This window comes from Brassica napus, chromosome C7 (assembly GCF_020379485.1).
Source record: "Brassica napus cultivar Da-Ae chromosome C7, Da-Ae, whole genome shotgun sequence".
Lineage (NCBI taxonomy): Eukaryota > Viridiplantae > Streptophyta > Magnoliopsida > Brassicales > Brassicaceae > Brassica > Brassica napus.
The window spans coordinates 41499746-41524374 of record NC_063450.1 but is presented as its reverse complement, the minus strand read 5'-3'; the positions used below and the strand labels follow the sequence as shown (position 1 = coordinate 41524374).

The window sequence follows — 24629 nt, the reverse complement described above, 5'->3', positions numbered from 1 at the left end:
CTTAAAATTTTTATTTTACTAATTTAATATTTTGTTTTAAGTCAAAAGATATATTTCATCTTTATCAAATTAAAAAAACATAATTTTATTTTTTTTACGCTGACATATATGTACACTAATATTAAGTTAATAATATTATGGATTGCTAATTTTTCTATTCTATAGAAAATATTATTGTTATCAACTTAATATGTTTACTAATTATTTTAAATTGTAAAATAAAATAGTCTATTTAAAAATGAAAGTATCTTCGTGTTTTATTAAAGCCAATATTTAATTATATAAAGTAAAATTTACAAAATTATAAAAGATCATTTTTTTTTTTGAAACAAAATGTTATTAAAGACAAAATGTTATAAAAGATTATATTTATGGTATTTTGGTATAAAACCAAATAAATCGGAAACTGACTGTATATAAACCGGACCAAACCAAAATATATATGGTCTTTAATATGGTAGCTATTTTTTATAAACTGGAATACTGAAAAACCGAAAAAACCGAAGAAACCGAACCGACATCAAAATTGAACACCCCTATATGGATTAGCAGAAGTAACATTTGATTTTTTTTTAAGATTTAAAGAATATATAGCATATGAAAACCATTTCACTGGTCTCTTCACCAGCAGCCGAATACTGCTTCCAAAGTTTTATGACTTTCACCCATCTTCCACAAAGACTTCTTTGGCTCAAGTCAGAGATGAAATTCATGCCACTTATTTTCTTTGCTAGTTTTGAAACGTTTAGGTTGTAATACCGTAGATATTAGGATAGTATGATATATATACTCAACTAATAAAGTTCTGACCCAGGAGATTTGAAAAAAAAATGAATATCCCATTGCCACAAAGGAATGTTGCAAATCCCTAATTGTTCGTACATTTCCATACAATTATAGAAAGTATTATATGCAAGGAGCTAAAATAAAAGAAGTCCATATTAAAAATGATATTTGACTTTAACCTTAACCGGAAATAATTATATAAATTTCCATATTTAATGTCTATCACCATTTATGTTAATTTCGTAATAAAAAAATCTTGTTGCAAAATTTAAAGGATTGAAAGAAATTTAATATGTCATTCCTTTTTGAATGTATTTTACAATCACTCGAGATTGCGTTTAAATTTTTTATACACGACATTTTGATTTTACAATATAATCGAGTTTCTATTGCTCAATCCCAAAATAAATGTCACGTATCCCATAAAATACGAAAACAATTAATCAAAATTAATGTCACGTACCAATGTTTATAGTAGAACATAATTATGAATCGTGTCCCTAAAAAATGTCATGTATCATTTATGAATTGTAAAGAACATGATATTTGACTTTAAACTTAACTGGAAAGAATTATATAAAATTCCAAATTAATGTCTGTCAGCATTTAAGTTAATTTTGTAATAAAAAAATCTTGCTGCAAAAGTTAAGGGATTGCAAACAATTTATTATGGAATTCGTGTTTGAATGTATTTTACAATCACTCAAGAACATGATTATTAACAATATATTATAAAAATATGGATTTTTGAAAGGAGCCAAAATAAAAGAAGTCCATATTAAAAATGATATTTGACTTTAACCTTAACCGGAAAGAATTATATAAATTTCCATATTTAATGTCTATCACCATTTATGTTAATTTCGTAATAAAAAAAATCTTTTTGCAAAAGTTAAAGGATTTAAAGAAATTTAATATGTCATTCCTTTTTGAATGTATTTTACAATCACTCGAGATTGCGTTTAAAATTTTTACATACGATATTTTGATTTTACAATATAATCGAGTTTCTATTGCTCAATCCCAAAATAAATGTCACGTATCCCATCAAATACAAAACAAATTAATCAAAATTAATGGCACATACCAATGTTTATAGTAGAACATAATTATGAATCGTGTCCCTAAAAAATGTCATGTATCATTTATGAATCGTAAAGAACATGATATTTGACTTTAAACTTAACCGGAAAAAATTATATAAATTTCCAAATTGATGTCCGTCAGCATTTATGTTAATTTTGTAATAAAAATGACTTGTTGCAAAAGTTAAGGGATTGCAAACAATTAATATGGAATTCGTTCTTGAATGTATTTTACAATCACTCAAGAACATGTTTATTGACAATATATTATAAAAATATAGATTTTTGTCTTAGGTATCGAAATTTGTTATATAGCCATGATATAATAGCTAAGACAAATACACTAAATGTATGCTAACTTCTATAAAATAATACAACATATATATCGAAGAATCCACTAATATTATACTACGAATTTGTAAAATAATGCAGTATACACATCGAAAAATACACTAATATTATGCCACACCACATTTGGGAAAGACAACCTTCGTAGTTGTCTAAGTGTATTGTTAATAACCGTCAGTGTACACCATAATTTTAGTAATGTAATCACAATTCATATATTATTTACAACTATCAATTGGTTTTAAGTAATGCAATAAAGAATCATATTGTATATTGTATGAAAGGATCCAAATAATAAATAATGGCATTACATGTAATTAGTCTAGGTAAGGAAGAATTATTTAATAAAGGTTGTGAGAATGATTCTCATGATGACACATAAGTAATGGCATTTTGGTTAATCACACATAGAGATAAGGTTAATTGTTAATAATGTTTCTCAAATAATAAAAAAGAGATTTCTTAGTTATTTAATATATAATTATTATTTTATTATTTCATATTATGTTGAAAAATATAAAATAATTATTTATTCTGCACAATGCGCATATCTTAACCGAAGTATGTATCTCTTTAATAATTTTGAATCTTAAATATTTTCTAAATCTCAGGCCAAAATAAAAGAAAAAATGAGAATAAACTCAAAAATCAATATTTATATCGAACAACAACCAAAATGACAAAAAAAAAAGAGAAAAATATCGAAGATAGATAGGATTGACACGTGAACGTAAACTTCTCATAATCATAATTAACTTTTAAATTGCTAAAGCATGATATAAAACTGAGCTGACATAGTTTCATTGTAACCAAATAGTAGACATGAGATTTTTCTACCTAAACGTTAAGTTTTTATTCGATAAATAATTTTTTGACTTAAAATATTTTTAAAAATGAGATCAGTTCATTAGTAAACAAATTATGTAATTAACGAAAAAAATTTAAAAAAAATTGTTTTTTTTTTTTTGCGACGAAAAAAAAAAATTGTTTAAAAGCCAAATATATTAATTCGATCAATAATATAAATTTTTTTTCCATACAATATTTTTTAAATAATTTTCATATAAATTTACCGGCGCATGTCTTATCCTAGTTGACGTAATAAAAACACACTTTCTTGCAAAGAAATCTGCTTGTTAGTTACTGGGTTTGGTTTCATAGACTACTTTGGCTCATGGTAGGTCTCCGATGGAAATTTGAACTCACTTACCTTAGATGCAAAAGCTGGCTTGATAAAATTGTTCGCAAAAAAAAAAAGCTGGCTTGATAGCTTTAAACTTCTTGGTTCGTAGAACCTATTACTGTGGATTTAAACTTCAATGATTAGGCATAATACCGCAATTTAATGAGTTAATTCCATGTGCTAACTAATTTTACCGGATTAAACCAAATTCAAAACATAGCACAGGTTCGTTAATTTAAATTAGTTCGAGTACGAATCCAAAGAACCAGTAGTCAACTTAAGCTTGGTTCAATGTTGAAATCTATCGAACCGGTTCAAAGTTGAAAGCTATCAAACCAGGATACGTTTTTCGTCAAACCGGAATACTTGGTTTTGTGTTCTTCTTGGTTCAGAGAGCCTATACCGAAAAGCCATATCGAAAAGAAAAAAAAAAAATCCATTTTTTTATCTGCTCGGGAACAGCGACACAACACCCTAAACAGACATCGTGTTCTGTCTGAAATCTCCCCCAAATCCGTCACTTCAGCAGACCATCCAAAGAATGGAAACCAGAGAACCAGAGGTCATCAGAGACAAAGAAGCGATGAGAAGATGGTCAAGAGGCATGAGATCTCAAGGGAAGACCATCGGTTTGGTCCCCACAATGGGCTTCCTCCACGACGGCCACTTGTCCCTCGTCCGTCAATCCCTTACACTCTCCGACGTCACCGTCGTCTCAATCTACGTCAACCCAGGCCAGTTCTCCCCCACCGAGGATCTCTCCACTTACCCTTCCGATTTCTCCGGCGACCTCGCAAAACTCGCCGCCGTTTCCTCCTCCGGTTCTGTAATCGCCGTGTTCAACCCGAAAAACCTCTACGACTACGACGGCGGGAGGAATAAGAAGACAATCAGCGGCGACGGAAGAGGTGGAGGGAAGGTGGTGAGCTGTGTGGAGGAAGGTGGGTTAGGGCACGAGACGTGGGTTAGAGTAGAGAGCTTGGAGAAAGGTTTGTGTGGGAAGAGCAGGCCTGTCTTCTTCAGAGGTGTAGCCACTATTGTTACTAAGCTTTTCAATATCGTTGAGCCTGACGTTGCTATGTTTGGCAAAAAGGATTATCAGCAGTGGCGGCTTATCAAGAGAATGGTGAGAGTCTTACAAGAATACTTGTGAGATTTGACTTGTTTCAGATTTAATGTCTCTCTTCTTATACAGGTTCGAGATCTTGATTTTGGGATTGAGATAGTTGGATCGGATATAGCTAGAGAGAAGGATGGGCTTGCTATGAGTTCTAGGAATGTTCATCTTTCAGCTGAAGATAGGCAAAGGGTATATAGTTAACACATCCCATGTTTTTTTCTTTCAAGCATCACACTAGTTTGTATGCTTTACATTGCTTGTTGTTATGGTATGGCAGGCGTTGTCTATAAGTAGGTCACTGGCCATGGCTAAAGCTTCTGCAGAACAAGGGCAAACCAGTTGTAAAGAGCTTAAGAATATGATCATTTCAGAGCTTGTTGGAGCTGCAGGAAGAATCGACTATGTCGAGGTAAGCATCATATCATGAAGGAACATACATTTAGCTGGACCAGCGAAATTTATTGGAAGTGGAACAATCTCGTGTGAATAAAAAAAAAAACTCTCTACAGATACTATTCAGTGTTTAAGGAATGATTTTGTGTACAACATGCAGATTGTTGATCAAGAAACTCTTCAAGGAGTAGAAGATATAAAGAGTGGAGTAGTGGTTTGTGTTGCTGCCTGGTTTGGGACGGTTAGGCTCATAGACAACATTGAGATCAATGTCACTGTCTAGTTCCCACTTTCCGCATCCATCTCTGGTTCGTTGAAAGGAGCTTCTAAGCTTTGTTGAATGTGATTGACAATTATGCATCTCAAGCCTTGGGAGAATCAACATAAACTAGCAGCTTTACAATATTTGTCCGAAAGAGACAGAGGTTGCAAAGACAAACGACATATGACTCGTAATGTCTATCCATTGTAACCTCCTTTTTAAACTCAAACCTCAAGTGTCGGAGTTTTGATTTTGTTATTCTCCTAATACAGAGTTTCATTTTATACTAAACAAGTTGTTCACGCTTTCACATTTTAATCTAAAACGTTAACCATGTTTACCCAATGAATCCCACATTGTATGAAACTTGCCGATGCCAATCACTTTGTCAAGCTCCTTGTAGAAAAAAACAAGAGGACAAGAAAAGGCCCAATGGAAAAAAATGAAAGCCCAAAAAAAATTGGGTTAGATCCACCCGAGGGTGGAGAGCCTTAACCGGATGTGTTCAGGACCCGAAGGTCAATCCCGTCTCTGTCAGAGGAGATGCCAACCATCTCTCCTTTCTACGAACACGTTTAATTATCCTATAATCGACAGATATATACCCAAAGAAAAACGACTTAGTAACCGATGTGGGACGAAATATAAGTACAGCTCAGCGTTTCAGTTGAGAATTAAAAAATAATGGGGTGAGAGAGGCTCAAACTCTCGACCTCAGGATTACTCAGACAGCTATGAGACCTACGCGCTAGCCAACTGCGCCACCACCCCTGTTGTTTACTTCCATCAGAAACAGCCTTGAAGTACGATGAGACCAAAACTCTTCTGAGGTACGCGCAACGCCCAATCTTCTCTGCTTCTTTCTCAATTCGTCCGTGCGCTATATCCTTCTCCTCTGCTCTTGGTTCTTGCGAGTTTCAGGTCTGTTCGCTAGTTCACACTGTAGCTAATTTGAGTTTTACTGTCTCTCCCCGAAGCTGACTATTTGACTCTTGAATCTCATTGTAGATTAGCCTCCTTAATGAAATGTAATTTGTGTTTCTTCGGATTGTATTCTATATGTTATCTGACACTGACACTGACACTGGATATTCAAAACCTCCTCAAACTGAATGTCTTAGATACAAAACTTTGTCTTTTCTTAGCCTAAAAGCCTTGTTGCAATTCTTGTTTCTGAAATTATGATGTACTTAGTTTTTTCTCCTTGTGATGTAGAGATTGGAGTGTGGGATGATCTCCTTGCGAGATTAAGCATGTATTTGTCGTGAGTTCTAAGGTTTTACCAATGGTTGGACATGCTGTATCTCCATCATTATGCATTCATCTGCGTATGCCTGAGGTTCACTTTAGTAAAAGAAGCTGTATATCCAAAACTCCTCATGTGAAGATTGCTCAAAGGTTTGATTCTCGTTCTCATTTCTATCAGCTATCTACAAAGCTACTCTGTTGTTGTTATTAGCAGCCATATGAAAGTTTTAAAAAAGTCAATGCCTTTTTGTAGGAAGCATTTTGGGAGTTGCAGCATCACTTGTAGACCATCAGGGGAAGCTCGCAAACGTTCTGTTTCTACCTCCTTGAATCTTGGAGCTTATCTGTCTCGTGGAGAGTCTTCTTGCAAGTGTACTTGCTTGGCATCTTTGGCGGAGTTTGATGCTGTCGCTGGTTCCGGTTGGGTCCCTGCCGGTGATCAACTTCTCCTTATGGCCAGTGTTTTCCTTACATATATGGCTGGAGTGATTCCTCTTCAAAACTCTGCTTACTCTTCCACAAAGAATCCAGATGTTGAAACTTCAGAATCTTCTGGTAGGTATGTTTTAAATGAGAGTGATGTCTTTAATCCATTTCACTTTACCGTGTCAGTGTAGCTGTATACTATCATCAATACAGCAAATTGTTGTGTATTCACACAGCCCCTTTGTTATATACTCGTCGCTTTAGGGACACAGATTCTGAGAGTGATTTGAAGTCTGTATGGGATGTGGTGAAAGGAAAGCTTTTAGATTCTTTAGACGCCATCAAACGTGAGAGTACACTTGGAAGCAGAGTCCTAAAAGCCAAACCACCCCTAGGGAAGCCCCCGCTGAGCTTGTATGCGATATCCGAAGGGCCACGGCTGTACTTGCTCTGGTCATGTTTTCAGAAACTTGAAGAAGAGGTCTGCGTGTACCTGATTTCTTCAGTAATTCAGTTTGAGCATATTTGTTTTTTTAAGAGGTTCCAGTGATTTATAGTTAAGGGGCATAGAAAATTGTGTATCAACAAAGCAGCATGTCCACTTTGAGTCAAGTAATTGCATCCTTGTCCGTGTTCTAGCATAGAAGATACCAGTTAATGTCAAAATATTGAAACGCACAAACCTGCTATAACAAAAAATATTTTAGGTGAACTGCCTTTGGCAGGAACTTACTGATTCATTTAATTGTTTACTCCTTCGCTAGTAGCAAGATCTGTTAATTTCTCACCTTGGTAACGTCGGAGACGCTAGTTTGATTCTACATACCTTGTCATCACCTATTGTATTTGCTCTGCAGACAAATAAGATCGCTAACACAACCAGTTCGTATGAGTGGATGGTTAGTTTTACTGATATTGTCCGCGAAGCATATCAAGGAGCATGCACGGCTTGGCTAAAAAGGGAACTGTGTGTGGGAAACACTGAGGTAAGTGGATATCAAACTATATATATATTATTTTGTTCCTTTCATTATTTGAAAACCAGAATTGAAATGAACTTCATACTCTATCCCATGATGTGTGCAGGCGATTACTCCTTTGCTGATCAAAATGCTAAATGACAAGGACGCTATCTTAGCTAAAATAAGAAAATCAGGCAAGGAGGAACTGTTTGCAGACTTCTTATATTTTCACAGATTTGGATCTTCCAGGAAAGCTTCTTGCTACGACCTCAGCTTGTTTCGCACTCACGGAGTTGCCATTTTGGAAGACTTGATGATAACTTTAGCAGATGGGGTCGCTAGCATCTATCTAGAGCTCATTTCTGTAGACAGCAAGTTTTCAAATGAAGTGAACAGCGGAGGATTAGATATCTGTAGCCTTTCTAGTAGAGCACTACAAAAACTACGTAACGAGGTAAAAGAAAAACACTTCCTATTGTGTTTATAGTTCAACCTTACATCTCATCTCTCATGGAAAAAAAGGTTTCATTTTCTACTTTTATAGGTAGCTCTGTACCAGTGGTTGCATCAGAACATGGAAGCAGTTGTGTCTATGTATGAGGATCGCTTTGACCTCTACATTCTTCAAACTCAAGTTATCAACAACCCTGATGGTGTTGACGATACAAAAAGCGGTAGTTGGTGGAGAAAGCTCACACCGGGAAAAGCTAAAGCTGCCTCATCATCATCACCCTTGCGATACTCCATAATCAGCGACTTCTCATTGCCAGTTAAACGAACAAAGGAGCTTAAGGCTCTATCGGGATGGTAAAGCCTCTCTCTCTTTCTTTTACCTCGATCACATGACTGGCAGTACATAGAGATTTTACATGAGAAAGTGTTTGATGTGTGTGTACAGGAGGTACTACTTCAGTCTGTTTCTGGAGTTATCAGACATTGGAATGCCAATCATCAGAGTGGTGCTGGATAAAGTGAGTAGCGTCATATCCTTCTTTCTTGTCACCTTGATCGGTAGATCAGTTGGACTCATCTTCACCGGCATTAGACAATCTCTCCGGTGGAAGTGAAATCTTATAACTGAGAATTGTATTTATTTTTTCTTACCGTCGACCTCATTTTTTGGTGCCCTTTTGATGATTCATGTTTAGGAAGAGATAAGCAGATGAAATATTCTATGAACTTCCAGTTTGGCATTGACTCAATTATTTCAACAACATTACCATTGTCCCTGGTGCTTCTGTCTCTAAAAAATAGTGTATTCTTGTGCAATTCAGAAAAATATGTTCGTTCATGAAAACTCTGACCATTGTCATCAGTAATCCCTTAAAAGTTAATCACAAATTGTCATCAGTAATCCCTTAAAGTTAATTACAAATTTGATGTCTTAACTCCTAAATTTAGATGTGATTTATTTACCTGATACCATACTATAAAAGAAAGAAAGGGAAAATCATCGTCTAGATTAGAGGACCTAGAGTTAGCCAGCTAAACTTTGGGAATACATTACAACTTCGTGTTTGACATTGCATGTGATTGTAAATGAAAGTTAAGTAATTATGGTGTTAAGTTAAATGCCTCGAGAGGGGGTTAGTCTAATATAGTGACCTATGATGTACTAAGGTTCATAATGCTTATTGGTCTTTGGTCCTCCTGTATATTAAATGAGAAGTCAATTAAAAATTTTTTGTTGAGGTGTCAATCATAGATAGAAAATTTAAGAAAAATTGTTATAACTTGATTGGTTGAAAGATTTTCAGTTTTCAATTATTTTAATTTGATTTAAAATAAAAGGTAAGTCTACAACTAATTAATACTAGGGGAATTGCCACTAATACCACTTTCCTAATACCACTTTTCAACTTTACACTTTTCAAATTTACCATTAAAATTTTAATGGCTAAAGTACCATTATACCCCTCATTTCATTAATTTAACCTAGATCTATTCTTCTCCAAATGTCTGTCACGAGATGAAACTGAGATCAAATTGAGACGAGCTCCAACGAGATCTCCGGCAAACTCGGCGATCTCCGGCGAATTCGGCGATCTCCGGCGAACTTGGCGATCTCCGGTGAACTCGACGATCTCCGACGAACTCGACCGGATTGGGAGAGCGTGGCGGCGAGTGGACATCCCGCCGTTCCTCCGCCGGCATTATGTAGTCGTAGTAATCATCCGATGCTAAATCGGTCACGTTCGTCACGAATCGCATGCCGAGAAGTTCTCCGGCAAAGCTGACAGACTCGACAAGCTCAGACGAACGAGACGATCTCTCTCCCAACGCCTAAGAAATACTAACAAAGGTAAGATGATAGTATATGGTGATTTTTGCCTCTTTCTGTAATCTTAGCTTGATTTATCAAAATCGATATGTTTCTAAGAAAGAAGACGAAGTTTTTCAAGTGAAGTTTTCAGATCTCAAATTTATAAGATCTTATAAATTGGGTCATTTCAAATCTTACTGTTGATCTGTTAGCAATCAAAAGACACAAAGCTTAACGTAAGAGTACAATTATTGATTTTGTTGATTTATTGTAATAGTTTTCAGATTTATATAATTATTTAATTCATGAGAAGGTACTAACCTAAGAGTATAATTATTCTATGATTACTTCTTCTCTTGGTTGATTTGGTGATGTTGCAGAGAATTACAAATGTGTGTTGTCAGCTTTTGGATTTAAAGGATGTTGTGGAGAATATGTGTGGTGATATGCATATCTAAGTATCTCACTTCCTTAAAGTAATACAATGCTACTATTTGTAGTTTGACTAGCAATGTTTTAGTATGTGCAGTATATGAGGTGGAACGTTGGTGTTTTGGTAGTGTAACGTTCTATTTATACTTTGTGAGTTTATTTTTTATGTCTTGTTTTGTGTATAATATCTACAGAAGCAGTGGAGATGAATGATGAGTTTGTTGAGTTACGAAAGCATACTATTTTTGAATCTTATTTTTGGAAGTGAATGCTGATGCGTAGAAATAATATGTGACTGGCTTTTGTTCAGATTTTGAAAATTTACGAGGTTGGTGAGCTGTTTGAAGAGGCAAGAGAGACTCTGAAGAAGAATGTGGTTTGTGCTATCAAAGAATTACGTATTTATAACGCTTTATAAAAGTTGCAGAGTTGGCTTCTTAGTACATTCTTCTCTCTCATCTTATTTAGACATCTCTTATACTAAAACAATTGTATCTCTCTTTTAGTAGTTACATAGTTGAAGATATTAGTTGGACATGTAAGTGAGTTTGGTTTCAATTGTTTCTTTTATAGAAGAGTGAGATATGGAGAAGCCTTGATGTTCTCAGACTATGTTAAAGCAATATATCCCTTGTTGAAGGACGTGGCTCTTTCACCAGATATGTCTTTTTTGTGTTGATTGTCTTTTGGAGGGATTTTAGAAAAATTACCTTATAAGCCATTGTAAATAAATTTATAAACGCTTATAAATCACTTTGAGTTTCTTACACTCATTCTGCCTAGCATTCCTCACAAGACTTCTCAAGTTCAAACATTTATGTGTTTTGTATAGACATATACAATCAACTCTTGTTTAAAAACTTCTTAATAAAAACTTATAAATCGTCAAGTTGTACTTTTAACAATAGACTTATAAATAGCTTATATGTTCTTGTAAATAGTTTAATACACCCTTTTAAATAGTTTTATAAACCTGTATAAATAGTTATATACTTTTGTAAAGAGATGATGATACGTGGCAGATTGTGAGGCACATGAGGACAGCAAGCAAGACTCCACCGCTTCAGAAATTTTACATACTTTTATAAATTATTTTATAATCTTTTATTATGGTGTATAAACTTTATAAATTATTTTTATAAACCCTTATAAAATATTTACATACTCTTGTAAACCCTTATATATTATTATACAAACCATTATAAGTTATTTTATAAGGCTTTCATAAAGTTTTTATAAACCCTTATTAATAGTATACATACCTCTTATAAATTATTTATAAACTTTCATAACTTTCTTATAAACATTTATAAATGATTTATAGATCTTATAACTTGTTTTATATGTCTTTATTAATGGTTTATATACTCTTACAAATAATTTTACATACCCTTATAAGGCTTTGTAAAGAGATGATGATACGTGACAGATTCTAAGGCACATGTGGACAGCAAGCACGGCTCCACCGCTTCAGAAATTTTACATATCCTTATAAATTGTTTTATTATAATCCTTTATAATGGTGTATAAACTTTATAAATTATTTTTATAAACCCGTATACATTATTATACAAACCATTATAAATTATTTTATAAGGCTTTCTAAATGGTTATAGACTCTTTTAGTTGATTTATAAACCTATACAACTCTTATAATACCCCTTATAAATTGAATATAATGTTTCATAAAGTTTTTATAAACTCTTATTAATAGTATACATACCCCTTATAAATTATTTATAAACTTTCATAACTTTCTTATAAACATTTATAAATGGTTTATAGATTTTATAACTTGTTTTATATGCATTTATTAATGGTTTATAAACTCTTACAAATAATTTTACATATCCTTATAAGGATTTGTAAGGAGATGATGATACGTGGCAGATTCTGAGATACATGTAGACAGCAATCAAGACTCCACCGCTTCAGAAATTTTAAATTCCCTTATAAATCATTTTATAATTTTTTATAATGGTGTATAAACTTAATAAATTATTTTTATAAACCCGTATAAATTATTTACATACCCTTATAAATCCTTATAAATTATTATACAAACCATTATAAATTGTTTTATAAGGCTTTCTAAATGGTTTTAGACTCTTTTAGTTGATTTATAAACCTATACAACTCTTATAATACCTCTTATAAATTGAATATAATCTTTTATACAGTTTTTATAAACTCTTATTAATAGTATACATACCCCTTATAAATTATTTATAAACTTTCATAACTTTCTTATAAACATTTATAAATGGTTTATAGATTTTATAACTTGTTTTATATGCATTTATTAATAGTTTATAAACTCTTACAAATAATTTTACATATCCTTATAAGGATTTGTAAGGAGATGATGATACGTGGCAGATTCTGAGGTACATGTGGACAACAATCAAGACTCCACCGCTTCAGAAATTTTAAATTCCCTTATAAATCATTTTATAATATTTTATAGTGGTGTATAAACTTAATAAATTATTTTTATAAACCCGTATACATTATTTACATACCCTTATAAACCCTTATAAATTATTATACAAACCATTATAAATTGTTTTATAAGGCTTTCTAAATGGTTTTAGACTCTTTTAGTTGATTTATAAACCTATACAACTCTTATAATACCTCTTATAAATTGAATATAATCTTTCATACAGTTTTTATAAACTCTTATTAATAGTATACATACCCCTTATAAATTATTTATAAACTTTCATAACTTTCTTATAAACATTTATAAATGGTTTATAGATTTTATAACTTGTTTTATATGCATTTATTAATAGTTTATAAACTCTTACAAATAATTTTACATATCCTTATAAGGCTTTGTAAAGAGATGATGATACATGGCAGATTCTGAGGTACATGTGGACAGCAATCAAGACTCTACCGCTTCAGAAATTTTAAATTCCCATATAAATTATTTTATAATATTTATAATGGTGTATAAACTTAATAAATTATTTTTATAAACCCATATACATTATTTACGTACCCTTATAAACCCTTATAAATTATTGTACAAACCATTATAAATTGTTTTATAAGGCTTTCTAAATTGTTATAGACTCTTTTAGTTGATTTATAAACCTATGGAACTCATATAATACCCTTATAAATTGAATGTATGCTTTCATAACGTTTTTTATAAACTTTTATAAATTATTTACATTCATCAATAATCATAGATCTAACCCCATTGGTTGATATGAGAAAGTGAACCATAGATCTACCCCCATTCATCAATAATCTTATTTGCTCTGTTGAAGTATCACAATACCTCGTAGTTAACTTCAAAATTGTGCAGAATTTATAAACCTTATAAATTATTTAACAAACTTTATAAACTGTCTTATAACTTCAAATGTTGAATCCTCAGCAAGAATCACAACCTGTAAGTATTTTTTCGGATTTTGTTGTTTTGATCTAAGAGAAAGAGTTATCTATTAATATTCTGATCTAAGAGAAAGATTTCTAATAGTGAACATTGAGTTTTTGAAAATTTATAACTCTTTATAAATCGAAGTTATTTAGTAATGTAATTGACATGTTCAGTTCCCGACACTCATAAAAGAAGCATATGTTCAAGCTTATATGAGAGCCACAACTCTGCCATCACACATTTTCTTTGATCTACAATGTTAATCATCAAATTCATCATTGTCTCTTGTTTTTTTTCTAAAGTCTTATTGACCAACCATTGACATTTTTTAGTTTCTTCTTGTGTCTTAGATTGCAGAGTCTGTTTCTTTTAGCAGCGATAAAAAGTATGATATAACGCAAGTGAAGGCTTCACCTCAGCTGCAGAAAACGATGTGTTAAGTAACTCAATCAACTAAAAGACAATTTAGAAAGGCTTATAAAACAGTTTATAAAGTTTGTTAAATAATCAACTGCGCCTCGCCTCACCGTCCTCTCCATCTCCTCCACGACCCTCCACGGAAACAGAGCATCATCAAGATGCGCAGTAAATGCGAAATCAAACGCACCGTCGAAAAATAAAGGTTATGAGGATCAGCTCTTCTCTCGAGAGGAAGCGAATCCACCAACTCCACGGCGGTAACGTCAGATAACTCGATCTGGGCCATCGCCATCGGAGCGTGTCCGGCGCCGGCGGAGAGGCAGAGAGCTTTGGTGTGGTTGCGAAGCAATCCGAGATCGCAGAATCGGAGGAAGTAAGAGGAGAAGGAGGAGAGACGCGATATCCAAGCCTTGGTTAGGGACGGAGGAGAAGGAGGAGAGACGGTGGATCTCCGGTGAATCGGAGACAGAGAAGAAGAAAAAAGATCGAGAGAAAGAGAGAGGAAGAAAAGAGGATCGCGAGAGAGAGAGAGAGATAAAGTTAGGGCTAATATGGTCTTTTGGTCATTAATGAAAAGTGTATTTGTGAAAATGTCCCCATACTAGTGGTATACTTGAAATGTGGTACTAAAGAAAGTGTAGAAGTAAAATTTCCCCTTAATACTATCACTTAGCAAATAATCTAAATGATATTACAAATAATAATTTATGGTAATTACTAATTATTAAAATTATAGAAAGTGTAATAATGTTTGATTAATTTCTTTTGTATCTATATACAACATAAAATAATTAATAGAACAAAATTTATCGAAATCAATATAATGATTTCATATTTTTTAATATAAAACATTATATTCGCATAGTATTATAATAAGTATTAGTCAATGTCTTACAAAGTCACAATGTCCATATATGTCTTATAAGTCATTTATAAAAAAATAAAACATTTATAAAATTATTTATCATGGCTTACAAAATTATTTTATCATAATTTTAAATTATTTATAAGAATTTATAAAATATTTATGAAAAATATAAGTCTGCCTATATATTAAACGAAAAGTCACTTAAGTGACTTGGACTTACATGTCGATCATTTGTGTAGTCTTAAGAAAATTGTTATAATTTTCTTGGTCGATAATTTTTAATTTTATTTATTTTAGTTTAGATTGGACGGTTAATTAGTAGAACACAATTTATAGAAATTGATGCAATGATTTCATATTCATATTAAAATATTATCATATCTTTTGTAATTATTCTTCTCTTATAATGCCCATATATGCTTTATAAATAATTAGGTTTTGAAGATTGACTGAATTATATTGAACGGAACATGTGAGAACTTTGATTAAAAATTATTTTGCATTTAAATAAATTAAAAAAGTGAATAAGGTAATGCTATGATTGAAAAGAATTATAAGATGGATTTTTGGTTTATTGATTGTATAATATGTATTACTATTTAGAGAGAAAAATAAATATTTGGCAAAAAATATGTAAAAATTTAGGAAAACATTAGCAAAAAATTAATAAAAAATGAAATAATAAAAAATTTAGAATAGTCTGAAGAAGATGTATAATATATGTAAGAGAAGTAAATATGATATTTACATATATAATTTCATAAACATTTGTTATTACTAAACATTTATCAATTATTTTTACATTAAATTTATGAAAACTTTACGAAACTCTATACATAATATATATATTTTTATACAATATTTATATCCGCGAATTCGCGGGTAACCACCTAGTACTTCATTCATTGTGTAGTCAATAGTATCTTCACTCTTACTAAATTTAGATTAATATTTTATACGATCCCAACCTAATATTTTATCTTGAGGGAAATTTGCTCCTATAACCATAAAAAAAACATAAACCTACTATCTAACTAAAAACATCATCTATTTCCTTATTTTTATTTCTATCTCTCTCTAACCTCTTGCTAAAAATCTAATTACACTTTTTTTTTTTGTTATTTGACAAATAAGCCCTTATTAATTACTTCTTCTTTTTTTGTCATGTATATTTTCTTCTTTTTTAAACATATTAAAGTTTCAAAATATTAGTGTATATTTTCAGTTTTGTGAAATGTTCAATGATTTTCACCTGAAAAACATGGTGAACAGCTAACAGAAAGTATATGCATGTCAAAACATATGCAAAACTGTGAGAACACAAACAAATTTAGTAAACCATTTTTATCAATTTTATTATATGTTATTGTAGTGCTATTATACAATATGATAGCATAGATAAGTTTGTGTCAAAAATTGATATTTAAAAAAATATATATATGTTTTTGAACAACAATAACAAAAAACTTAAAATGCTATCTAACAAATTACAGGCGAAAAAGTAGTACAAATGAGAATAGTAATACAAGGTCTCGAATAATAATAATGATGAATTTGTGGGGTCTCAATTTAATTAATACAAAATAAAAAAGGGTTCACCTTTTTTTCTCATTTTCTCTACATTTAACCCCACAAAACTCGAAAACCATTTCCCATTTTCTTTTTCTCGCCTCGCTTCCCTCCTCGAAGCTTTTTCCCTCTCATTCTCTCTTTCCCGCTCTCGAGCTAAGCTTCCCCCTCTCGCCCGAAGTCAAGCTCCCAAAATGGGCAAATACATGAAGAAATCGAAGATTACCAACAACGACACGGAACCCACCGAGCCGACTTCTCTGGGAGTTCGCACCAGGGCCGCTAAAACCCTAGCTTTGAAGCGGCTCAATTCCTCCGCCTCTGATTCCGCTTTAGCCGGAGACTCTTCTCGCTACCTTCAGCTCCGCAGCCGCCGCCTCGAGAAACCAATGGCTTTAACCGAGCCGAAACAGCCGCCGAGAATTAAGGAGTCTGGCTCGAAGGGTCGGGTTAGCTCCGGTTCGGGCTCGGTTCATGTAGACGGAGATGATTGGTTCGGAAAGTCTGATGCTTTTTGCGGAGAGAACAGTCCTGATTCTGAATCGAGACAAAGGTTGGTCCTTTTGTGCCCTAGCTTACCAATTCGATGAAACCCACTTTCGTTCTTTTGTTTGTCTTATTAAAAATGTTAGTTTTGAGCTTAGATTAAGACACGAGTTCGTGTTTTGTGTCGTAGCTTCTTTTGCCCAAACTGTGAAGAGCGTTAGGCTTCTCTGAAACTTTCGTTGTTTGCTCAAATCAATTTTTTTTTTAATTATTATTATTGGGATGAAAATAGCTTACAGTACAACTAGAAATAAATGTTTTTTTTTCTTTCTTCTGATGTACTGCTGTTGTTATTACTGCTCACTCTGATCTCTTTTGGCGTTAGATTAGATATTTCAGAGTTATTGTTTGTCTGTCTCATGTGTACCACGTTGCAGAGGTTATCAATGTTAACAAAAGCTCTTTTCTTTGTGTATATATATGTATCATTTTATATTAACTACTTCGGTTCAGCTTATGATCCTTTTTGTGCATATTAGTTTGAGTCCTCTCCTGCTAATGATTCTGGAAGTGATATGTATTAGGGTTTAGGAATAGAGCTCTGGGATTTGGTCCTTTTGGACATTCACTATAATTATTTTAACATATGGTTTTTTCGTTTTTTTTTACTAAAGGGGGTTGTCGTGTAATTGTCAGTAGCTTTTAATATGTAAGATCATATGAAAAAATGGAGGCTTTCTTCATAAGTGTAGTGCAAGTACTGTAGTGTGGCGTCATGTTCATGGGACCTAGTGGGGTTTTTGCAAACTTGGGGAATACTTTTGTAGGATTCTCTGTTTTTTTGGGCAACTTCTCTCGGTAGAGGACAATGTGTGTTTTCCTTCTCTTTGTTATTTATTGCATAGCGTATCAGATGGGACCATATACTCTCATAAAGTCTAGCTTTTGTTTTTTACTTAAATCAAGTTTCTCTTTTTCTCTGGATGTTCAGTTTTGGTTCAGTTTTTGATTGAGTGTCTTTGTGTTGATAATTGTTTATTGATTTTTCTTCAGCACAAGGGAGAGCACGCCTTGTAACTTTGCTGAGGATCTGGAGATCATTGTTACACCAGGGTCTAGCACAAAGTCGATGCGTACAGCAACCAGAGATTGCATAAGGGACGGAGATAGCTCTGTCCCATCAACTAGTGAACTAGAGGAGTTCTTTGCCTATGCAGAGCAGCAACAGCAAAGGCTGTTCATGGACAAGTAAGGATCTTTCTTTTTTGCTGCATTACAATAGGATGAACACTAATGTGTTTCAAAAATCGTCAGGTACAACTTCGACATCGTGAATGATGTGCCCCTCGCTGGACGCTACGAGTGGGTACAAGTCAGTCCATGAAGTGCAAAGGAAGCAAGCTCCAGTTACATGGTGTGGAAGTAGAATGTGGTGAATTTAACAGACTAACCGAACATCAAAATCCTTTTAAAAAAGGAGTGTAATCTTAAGTAATAATGCGGTTAGAAAACAAGTTGGTAAAAGTAGATTAGAGACCTGAACCTCACACCATTTGTACTAATCTCTTTTGGTGATTTTAGATGCTTAGTGAATTTGTTTGCTTCTCTCTTTCTGTTAAGTCTTTTCTGTCATGTTTGTTTATTCAAAGCTATCTGCATATTGTGATGATGATTGATGTGGACGTGTGTAAACATGTTCAAGCTTGGCATGTAGTGAGAAAATGATGTAGATGTACACTTTAAATGGGTTCACGTGTGAACTTGGTAGCTGAGTCCTTACTCTTGAAATCTGAAATATATTACTCTTGGTTCAACTACACACAAAATGGTCCCTCCTCTTGACATAATTCTCATGATTTACAGCACGTGAATGTGTATGGGGTGTGAATAATTAGTGGTATAGCATTGGTCATTACTCATTAGTGTTAATTATTATTCCAATTGTAATGTGTAATTGTAATGTGCATGGGTGTGAATAATCTGAGATATTGCTTGTCCCGATGCTTGAAATAGACACCCTAATTATTACAACAGAGTTTAATCAGACAGGGACAAAAAGATGAGACAACAAAATATATTACAGTGTTCATTGATAAGATCTCTGTTGTTTTAACTTTTTTATCGTCTCTCGAAAATTGGCCAGCCCCATGTGATGGAACTGTAAAATTTTATCTCGAAACCAATCATTGTTCTTTGTTTTCTCTAATCAGTGAAGTGAATAAAAAAGTGAAAGGGATTGAAAGTGAATCCATTAAACGTTAACAATACGTACGTACATACCTGCATAGATACAGACACACGTATGGTAATGTATACATATACACACGGGGTGTTGTTAGATCACGGGCTCGCTGACTAATACGAATCATGTTTTGGGACATTTAGATTCGCTTCGGTCATATCTTTAACCAATGCACACTTGGGGGTATCTGTGTTCAGTTTATTCAATGTTTTGTTTGAACCTTTTGGTACTATTTGCTAGAAAATGCCAAAAAGATGTTAGCACTCACTACGAAAGCCTTTTTGTCTTTTCGTTTGTTTTCTTCTCACACTCCCCTTGCTCTCTGTGGTTTCATCCTTCTGATTATCCCATAGGCCTTAGCTCATAGGCATGTTAATGTGAGCCAAGGACTGAGGGCCGCCCATGAGGAAAGCAAACATTTCTTGGCTTAACATTCAAAATTTAAATAATTAATATGCATAGATAACCAAACTTCTAAACTGCCAAAATTGTATAAATTAAACATGATCGTCGTCAGTGTTAAAAAAAAACATGATCTTCGCTGCTTTTAATTTCATGATGATCGGTCTCTTTTTTTTTTTGCTAAATTGTAAGTATCATTTCAACAATTAACGATTGAAGTCTACAAGATGTGATAAGCAAACTATATAACCTCTAAAACTTACTTCCACAGTAAAAAGGTTAAAAAAAAACATAGAAGCAGAATCAATCGAACTTGAAACTGTTCTACTTTGGAATAAACATGACATCATACAAACTTGTAATAGCCGGATCGGTCTTCGCCACACTAAAAGTAGTATATGATATAATTAGCTGAATAAGACAATCTCCACATATTACTGTTCACATCTCTATATTTGGTGCAACATATCATTTGTATCATATGATTTGTATCCTTTTATTCTGTTAATCGGTTGGCATTCTTAAAAATATATTTTCATCTTTTATGATATCCTAAATAATTTTATCCAATATTTTTTCGTAAAACATTTTCTGGATTTTAATGAAGTAGCTTTACACAAAAAAAAATCTGTGTTTTTGTAACTTTATAAGTGATGAGATTTATCTGTTGTTGTTGACAATTTTCTGCTATTAAATTAGACCCCAACCTTGCTACTAATTCCTTTAAAACCAAGTTTATGGGATGCTTGCATATGCAGTTTTTTCCAAATGTAATTTTTTTAAGTAGCACTTTCCAGTTATCAAATTTGTTGGTTTTAGAAAATAGCTCGTATGTAATTCAAACTTGCCAATTCTAATTGGACTACACCGAGCTATAAATTTAAACTCCTACTGGGTTGGGTTCTTTTCTAGCTGAAAGAATAAGGCCAAGTCCAACTGAGATGTGTAAGGATCACTTCAATCTATTTTTTACAAAAATATAAAAACAAATGATGTGATGCATACTTGCATAGGATGCTTGATTGTATGGTTAGCTCACAAAAATATAGAAAATTGATACGAGAGGAGACCAAACAACAATAATGACAATCAAAGCGTTAAATGTACGAAGCGCGTGCAAGGAGACATATGATGCGTTGATAAAGGATCTCCTTTCGTTCCATGTCTACCGTGTCCTTTTGTTTTATCCTTCTACCCCTTTACTTATTGTCTTTCACAAGTTGACCCTCTACATTTTCTTTTCCTTTTTTTTCTGTTTCCAATTACTGTATATGTTTTCAGTTTTCTTTTATTATATGATTTTTTGAGTTTCTTTTCAAATTTCCATAATCGCCGGGAGGATACAATTATTCCCATCATTTCAGTTTTTCAAATTGGTTGAAAGATTTTTGTTTAACTTATATGAAAAAAGTTGAAAACATGTTTTTCAATGTTAGCACTAAAATTTCTTGAGAATAGCAAACCGACTTAAACTCACTACGAAAAACACTGATTGTTACCCATGCTTAACTTTTGTTTATACAATTTAACATTTGATATAGAAAATTAGATAGTTTATATTGGTTAGAACACGGCACCGAGAGTTTGTGTGCATTTAGCCATTCACAAGTAGTACTTGCATAGCATAGCATGTTAGTGAAAAGATGACGCCACAGTTGAGTAATGCAGAAGATAAATCAAAAGACAAAATAGATACAAATAACTAACTATGTTTTTATTAGAATCTCTTTAAAACAATCTTTACAAGACTTTATTTATTCAGCTTTACTCGTCTAGTGTTAACACCCTAACACACGACACTGAAAGATTTCTAATCTACCCAAACTTGTCTTTCTGTCGTCAGTATTTTAGCAACTGCTTCAGCACAACCCAAGAACACCCTTAAGGGATTTTCACTATTTCTCTATAATAATAGTCAGTGTCTTATAGAATACACACGACTCCATAACTATTTTATAGTGATCTCCACGTTCCTGAAACCCTAGCCTCCAAGAAACATGGATAGACAACTTCCATATCAATAAGCACACTTTCATTTTTTTTTAAATGCACTTATTCCTTAAGGCATAAACTTGCTCCCCAAGTTTATCTTTTGTCTTTTTCTCCACGGTATAAACTTGCTCCTCGAGTTTATCCCACATTAGCTCAGCATCTTGCGTCCACATGGTCTCTACCATTCTGCATGCCTCCTGGTTCACTCTTTGACATACACTGCCTCAGAAACTACTTCAACGAATACATTAAGACATAAAACTCAGTTTATCCTTCTCCATCTCAGCATATCTTGCATTCACATGGTAACCCACCACTTCGCATGCCTTATGTAGTAACGACTAATGCATCTTGCATCAGTGACTTCGTCGCCTAATTAGTTACGGAAGACTATTGACATATACAAGCTCCACTTGCATGTTCATAGCACTTTAACAATTTTAAGGAATTTATTTTTGATATTTGAAAAACGCAAACGAAATAAAACTCTTTGGTTATTGAATATTGATTGGTGTTTTCGTCTTTATCTTACATAAAATGAGAATTTCTTTTGTTTTTCAAAAAACAAACAAGTTTGGAGTGAAACGATGGACGGAACATGCTAAACTATTGTTTGGTTTGCATGAGTAGTATGCCGAGTAACATATACGGAAATGAAAAGGTTTAAAATGCAATTTTAATTTTATGTCCTGTTAAGTTAGCTTTTTTTTAGTTTTTTTTTGTCAACCTGTTAAGTTAGTTACCTATGCCATTTTATGTTAAAGTTCGAATTATAAAAATAATCAAACTAATCAAATATCTAAAAAGTCAGTTAATTTTTTTTAAAAAAACCAACACGTAAAAAATCACAATATGATCTAGATTTGGTAGTGCTGAGTTACCCAAAAAAAAATGTATAAAGAGACGAGTGAGCTTAAGAAAGTTTTGACTTGGTAGTAGATTAAAAAAAGAAGACAATGCTTTTGTTTGTATCTAATCAAAACCGAAAAGAGATAATGGAGGTGGAGAAGACATCATTCTCACATAATCATCTCCGCATCTTTAGCTTTTGAATACTAACCAATTCATGGTTCATGGTGGTCAGTGGTTGAAGAGTTCACCCTACAAGTTGGTGAATCACTTGAACATCCTTATAGAGTTTATCCTATGCGAAAATATATATATCTGCATTAAGCATTTCCAAAAACAATTAATAAGCATGTGGATGTGAAAGAAGAACGTGATTAGGGCCCTACTTGATTCAAGTAATAAGACTAATCGACATCACACGCAAGACGCAACACTGCCCAACCAACAGAATATCAATTTGTCTGATTAAGAATAATATTTCGTTTTTTGACCCAAAAAAAAAAAATGAATAATATTTCGTTTCTGTAGAGGGGCGAGTGTGACTTTAAATAGCAAGTCTTTTTCGAAATATTAAATTTTATGAATCAATGATTTGCAATATTTAAGAAGAGATGTACGAGTCATACAGTATTGACTTGACATGAGTATTGTGTCGAATAAGAATAGGTTAATTCCAAGGGATGGGGCGATGAGTCTTTGTCTTGGAATTGTTCACAATGAATATTTGAAAGCATCTACTCATCGAAACAAAATAGAATAAATTATATTCCATCTGTTCCTAAATATAAAATGTTCTAGGTAAACCAAGCTTATTAAAAAAAATATTTTTATCTAAAAAGTATATTGAAACTATAAATTAAAACTATTTAACCAATTACAAAATATAACTATTAAATTTAATTGATTACACAGATTTAATTTGATAAAGTTAAAGCTACATAAAAATATAAAAACATCTTACATATTGAAACATAATTTTTTTTCTAAACATCGTATATTTCAGAACAGAGGGAATATGAATCTAGAGACATACGAGAGTCTTTTTTTTTTTTTTTTGAAAAAAAGAGACATACGAGAGTTTTTTTTTCCTTTTTTTTTGTAAAAAAGACATACAAGAGTTAAAAGCTTATACTATTACAAATTGAGAGCTGCGGTCATCTGTTAGTTTACAGTTTCTAGAAAGTTCATAAACATAGAAATTGTGTGACTGGAATAGCTATAAGTAATCAATTTCGTTTTGTAAAGAAAATTACACTTTATAATCCAATAAAAAAAAAAAGAAAAAAAAAGGTAAGGATCAGGTAGAGGTAGTGCTGACGTATAGAGAGCGTGAAATTGTTTATAACTTTGTATTTGATGAGCTGATCCAAGCAAAACTAGTCGATAACCTTTTGGTGCAACGGTCTAATTGGTTATTACTCTCTTGTGAGGCAACGTTGGTGGGTTTGTATTTTGCTCATAACAGGGTTAAAATGCAGGAGGTTTCTTGAATGAGAATGAGCTGAACAAGGAGGACTCAGAAGCTGATCATCGCTGCCAAGTCTGTAGATCAGCTACATAAAACTAGGCCTGGGCAAAATAACCGGAACCGAAGAACCGAACCGAAACCGAACCGAAATATCCGAAACCGGAACCGGACCAATACCCTAAAATACCCGAACGGTTCATATATTTTTATATCCGAAATAACCGAACCGAACCGGAACCGAACCGAGAACCAAACGGGTACCCGAATATATAAAAACATTAATTATATATACATATAACATCACTAAATATATATTTTTAATTTAAAATTCTATTAAAAGTATTTGAAAATAGTTGAGGATAACTAAATTATTATAAACTATCCAAACTACCCGAAAGTATCCGAAACTATCCGGATAGTTTTATCCG

General features: G+C 32.8%; 3 protein-coding genes, 1 long non-coding RNA gene and 1 other non-coding gene across 8 annotated transcripts; 4 read left to right on the top strand and 1 right to left on the bottom strand.

Moving 5' to 3' along the window:
- The first annotated feature begins 3806 nt into the window (after positions 1-3806).
- On the top strand, positions 3807-5460 carry LOC106348896 (pantoate--beta-alanine ligase). The gene is made up of 4 exons (XM_013788722.3): positions 3807-4528; positions 4598-4711; positions 4800-4931; positions 5076-5460. The coding sequence occupies exons 1-4, from the start codon at positions 3944-3946 to the stop codon at positions 5196-5198; spliced, it is 954 nt and encodes a 317-aa protein (XP_013644176.2). The 5' UTR covers positions 3807-3943; the 3' UTR covers positions 5199-5460.
- A 170-nt stretch (positions 5461-5630) lies between these two features.
- LOC125591008 lies at positions 5631-5750 on the bottom strand. Its single transcript, XR_007326997.1, has one exon. It is a non-coding gene; the product is annotated as a U6atac minor spliceosomal RNA (small nuclear RNA).
- Positions 5751-5810: 60 nt separating this feature from the next.
- Positions 5811-9037, top strand: LOC106349018. 4 transcript variants are annotated; one of them, XM_013788892.3, is made up of 8 exons: positions 5811-6007; positions 6393-6575; positions 6679-6984; positions 7116-7332; positions 7709-7837; positions 7938-8267; positions 8358-8620; positions 8712-9037. In XM_013788892.3, exons 2-8 carry the CDS (start codon positions 6463-6465, stop codon positions 8878-8880), a joined length of 1527 nt encoding a protein of 508 aa, XP_013644346.2. In that variant the 5' UTR covers positions 5811-6007; positions 6393-6462; the 3' UTR covers positions 8881-9037. The 4 variants fall into 4 exon arrangements, with proteins under 4 accessions (XP_013644346.2, XP_013644347.2, XP_013644344.2 ...); XM_013788893.3 differs by having other exon boundaries at positions 5852-6098; positions 6679-6980; positions 7124-7332; XM_013788890.3 differs by having other exon boundaries at positions 5853-6098.
- Positions 9038-9634: 597 nt separating this feature from the next.
- Positions 9635-11277, top strand: LOC125589785. Its single transcript, XR_007325943.1, has 2 exons — positions 9635-10115; positions 10457-11277. It is a non-coding gene; the product is annotated as an uncharacterized LOC125589785 (long non-coding RNA).
- A 5558-nt stretch (positions 11278-16835) lies between these two features.
- LOC106352284 (cyclin-dependent kinase inhibitor 3) lies at positions 16836-18857 on the top strand. The gene is made up of 3 exons (XM_013791944.3): positions 16836-17315; positions 18302-18496; positions 18563-18857. The coding sequence occupies exons 1-3, from the start codon at positions 16957-16959 to the stop codon at positions 18630-18632; spliced, it is 624 nt and encodes a 207-aa protein (XP_013647398.2). The 5' UTR covers positions 16836-16956; the 3' UTR covers positions 18633-18857.
- The last annotated feature ends 5772 nt before the right edge of the window (positions 18858-24629 follow it).

What these genes read in the sequence shown, in the direction of transcription:
- LOC106348896 (XM_013788722.3), top strand. Translation starts at nt 3,944, where the DNA reads ATGGAAACCAGAGAACCAGAGGTCATCAGAGACAAAGAAGCGATGAGA. An exon ending in GGCGGCTTATCAAGAGAATG is followed by an intron (nt 4,529 to 4,597) that starts GTGAGAGTCTTA and finishes CTTCTTATACAG; the next exon opens with GTTCGAGATCTTGATTTTGG. An exon ending in GAAGAATCGACTATGTCGAG is followed by an intron (nt 4,932 to 5,075) that starts GTAAGCATCATA and finishes TACAACATGCAG; the next exon opens with ATTGTTGATCAAGAAACTCT.
- LOC106349018 (XM_013788892.3), top strand. Translation starts at nt 6,463, where the DNA reads ATGGTTGGACATGCTGTATCTCCATCATTATGCATTCATCTGCGTATG. An exon ending in ACTTCAGAATCTTCTGGTAG is followed by an intron (nt 6,985 to 7,115) that starts GTATGTTTTAAA and finishes TCGTCGCTTTAG; the next exon opens with GGACACAGATTCTGAGAGTG. An exon ending in CTTAAGGCTCTATCGGGATG is followed by an intron (nt 8,621 to 8,711) that starts GTAAAGCCTCTC and finishes GTGTGTGTACAG; the next exon opens with GAGGTACTACTTCAGTCTGT.
- LOC106352284 (XM_013791944.3), top strand. Translation starts at nt 16,957, where the DNA reads ATGGGCAAATACATGAAGAAATCGAAGATTACCAACAACGACACGGAA. An exon ending in GATTCTGAATCGAGACAAAG is followed by an intron (nt 17,316 to 18,301) that starts GTTGGTCCTTTT and finishes ATTTTTCTTCAG; the next exon opens with CACAAGGGAGAGCACGCCTT. An exon ending in CAAAGGCTGTTCATGGACAA is followed by an intron (nt 18,497 to 18,562) that starts GTAAGGATCTTT and finishes AAAAATCGTCAG; the next exon opens with GTACAACTTCGACATCGTGA.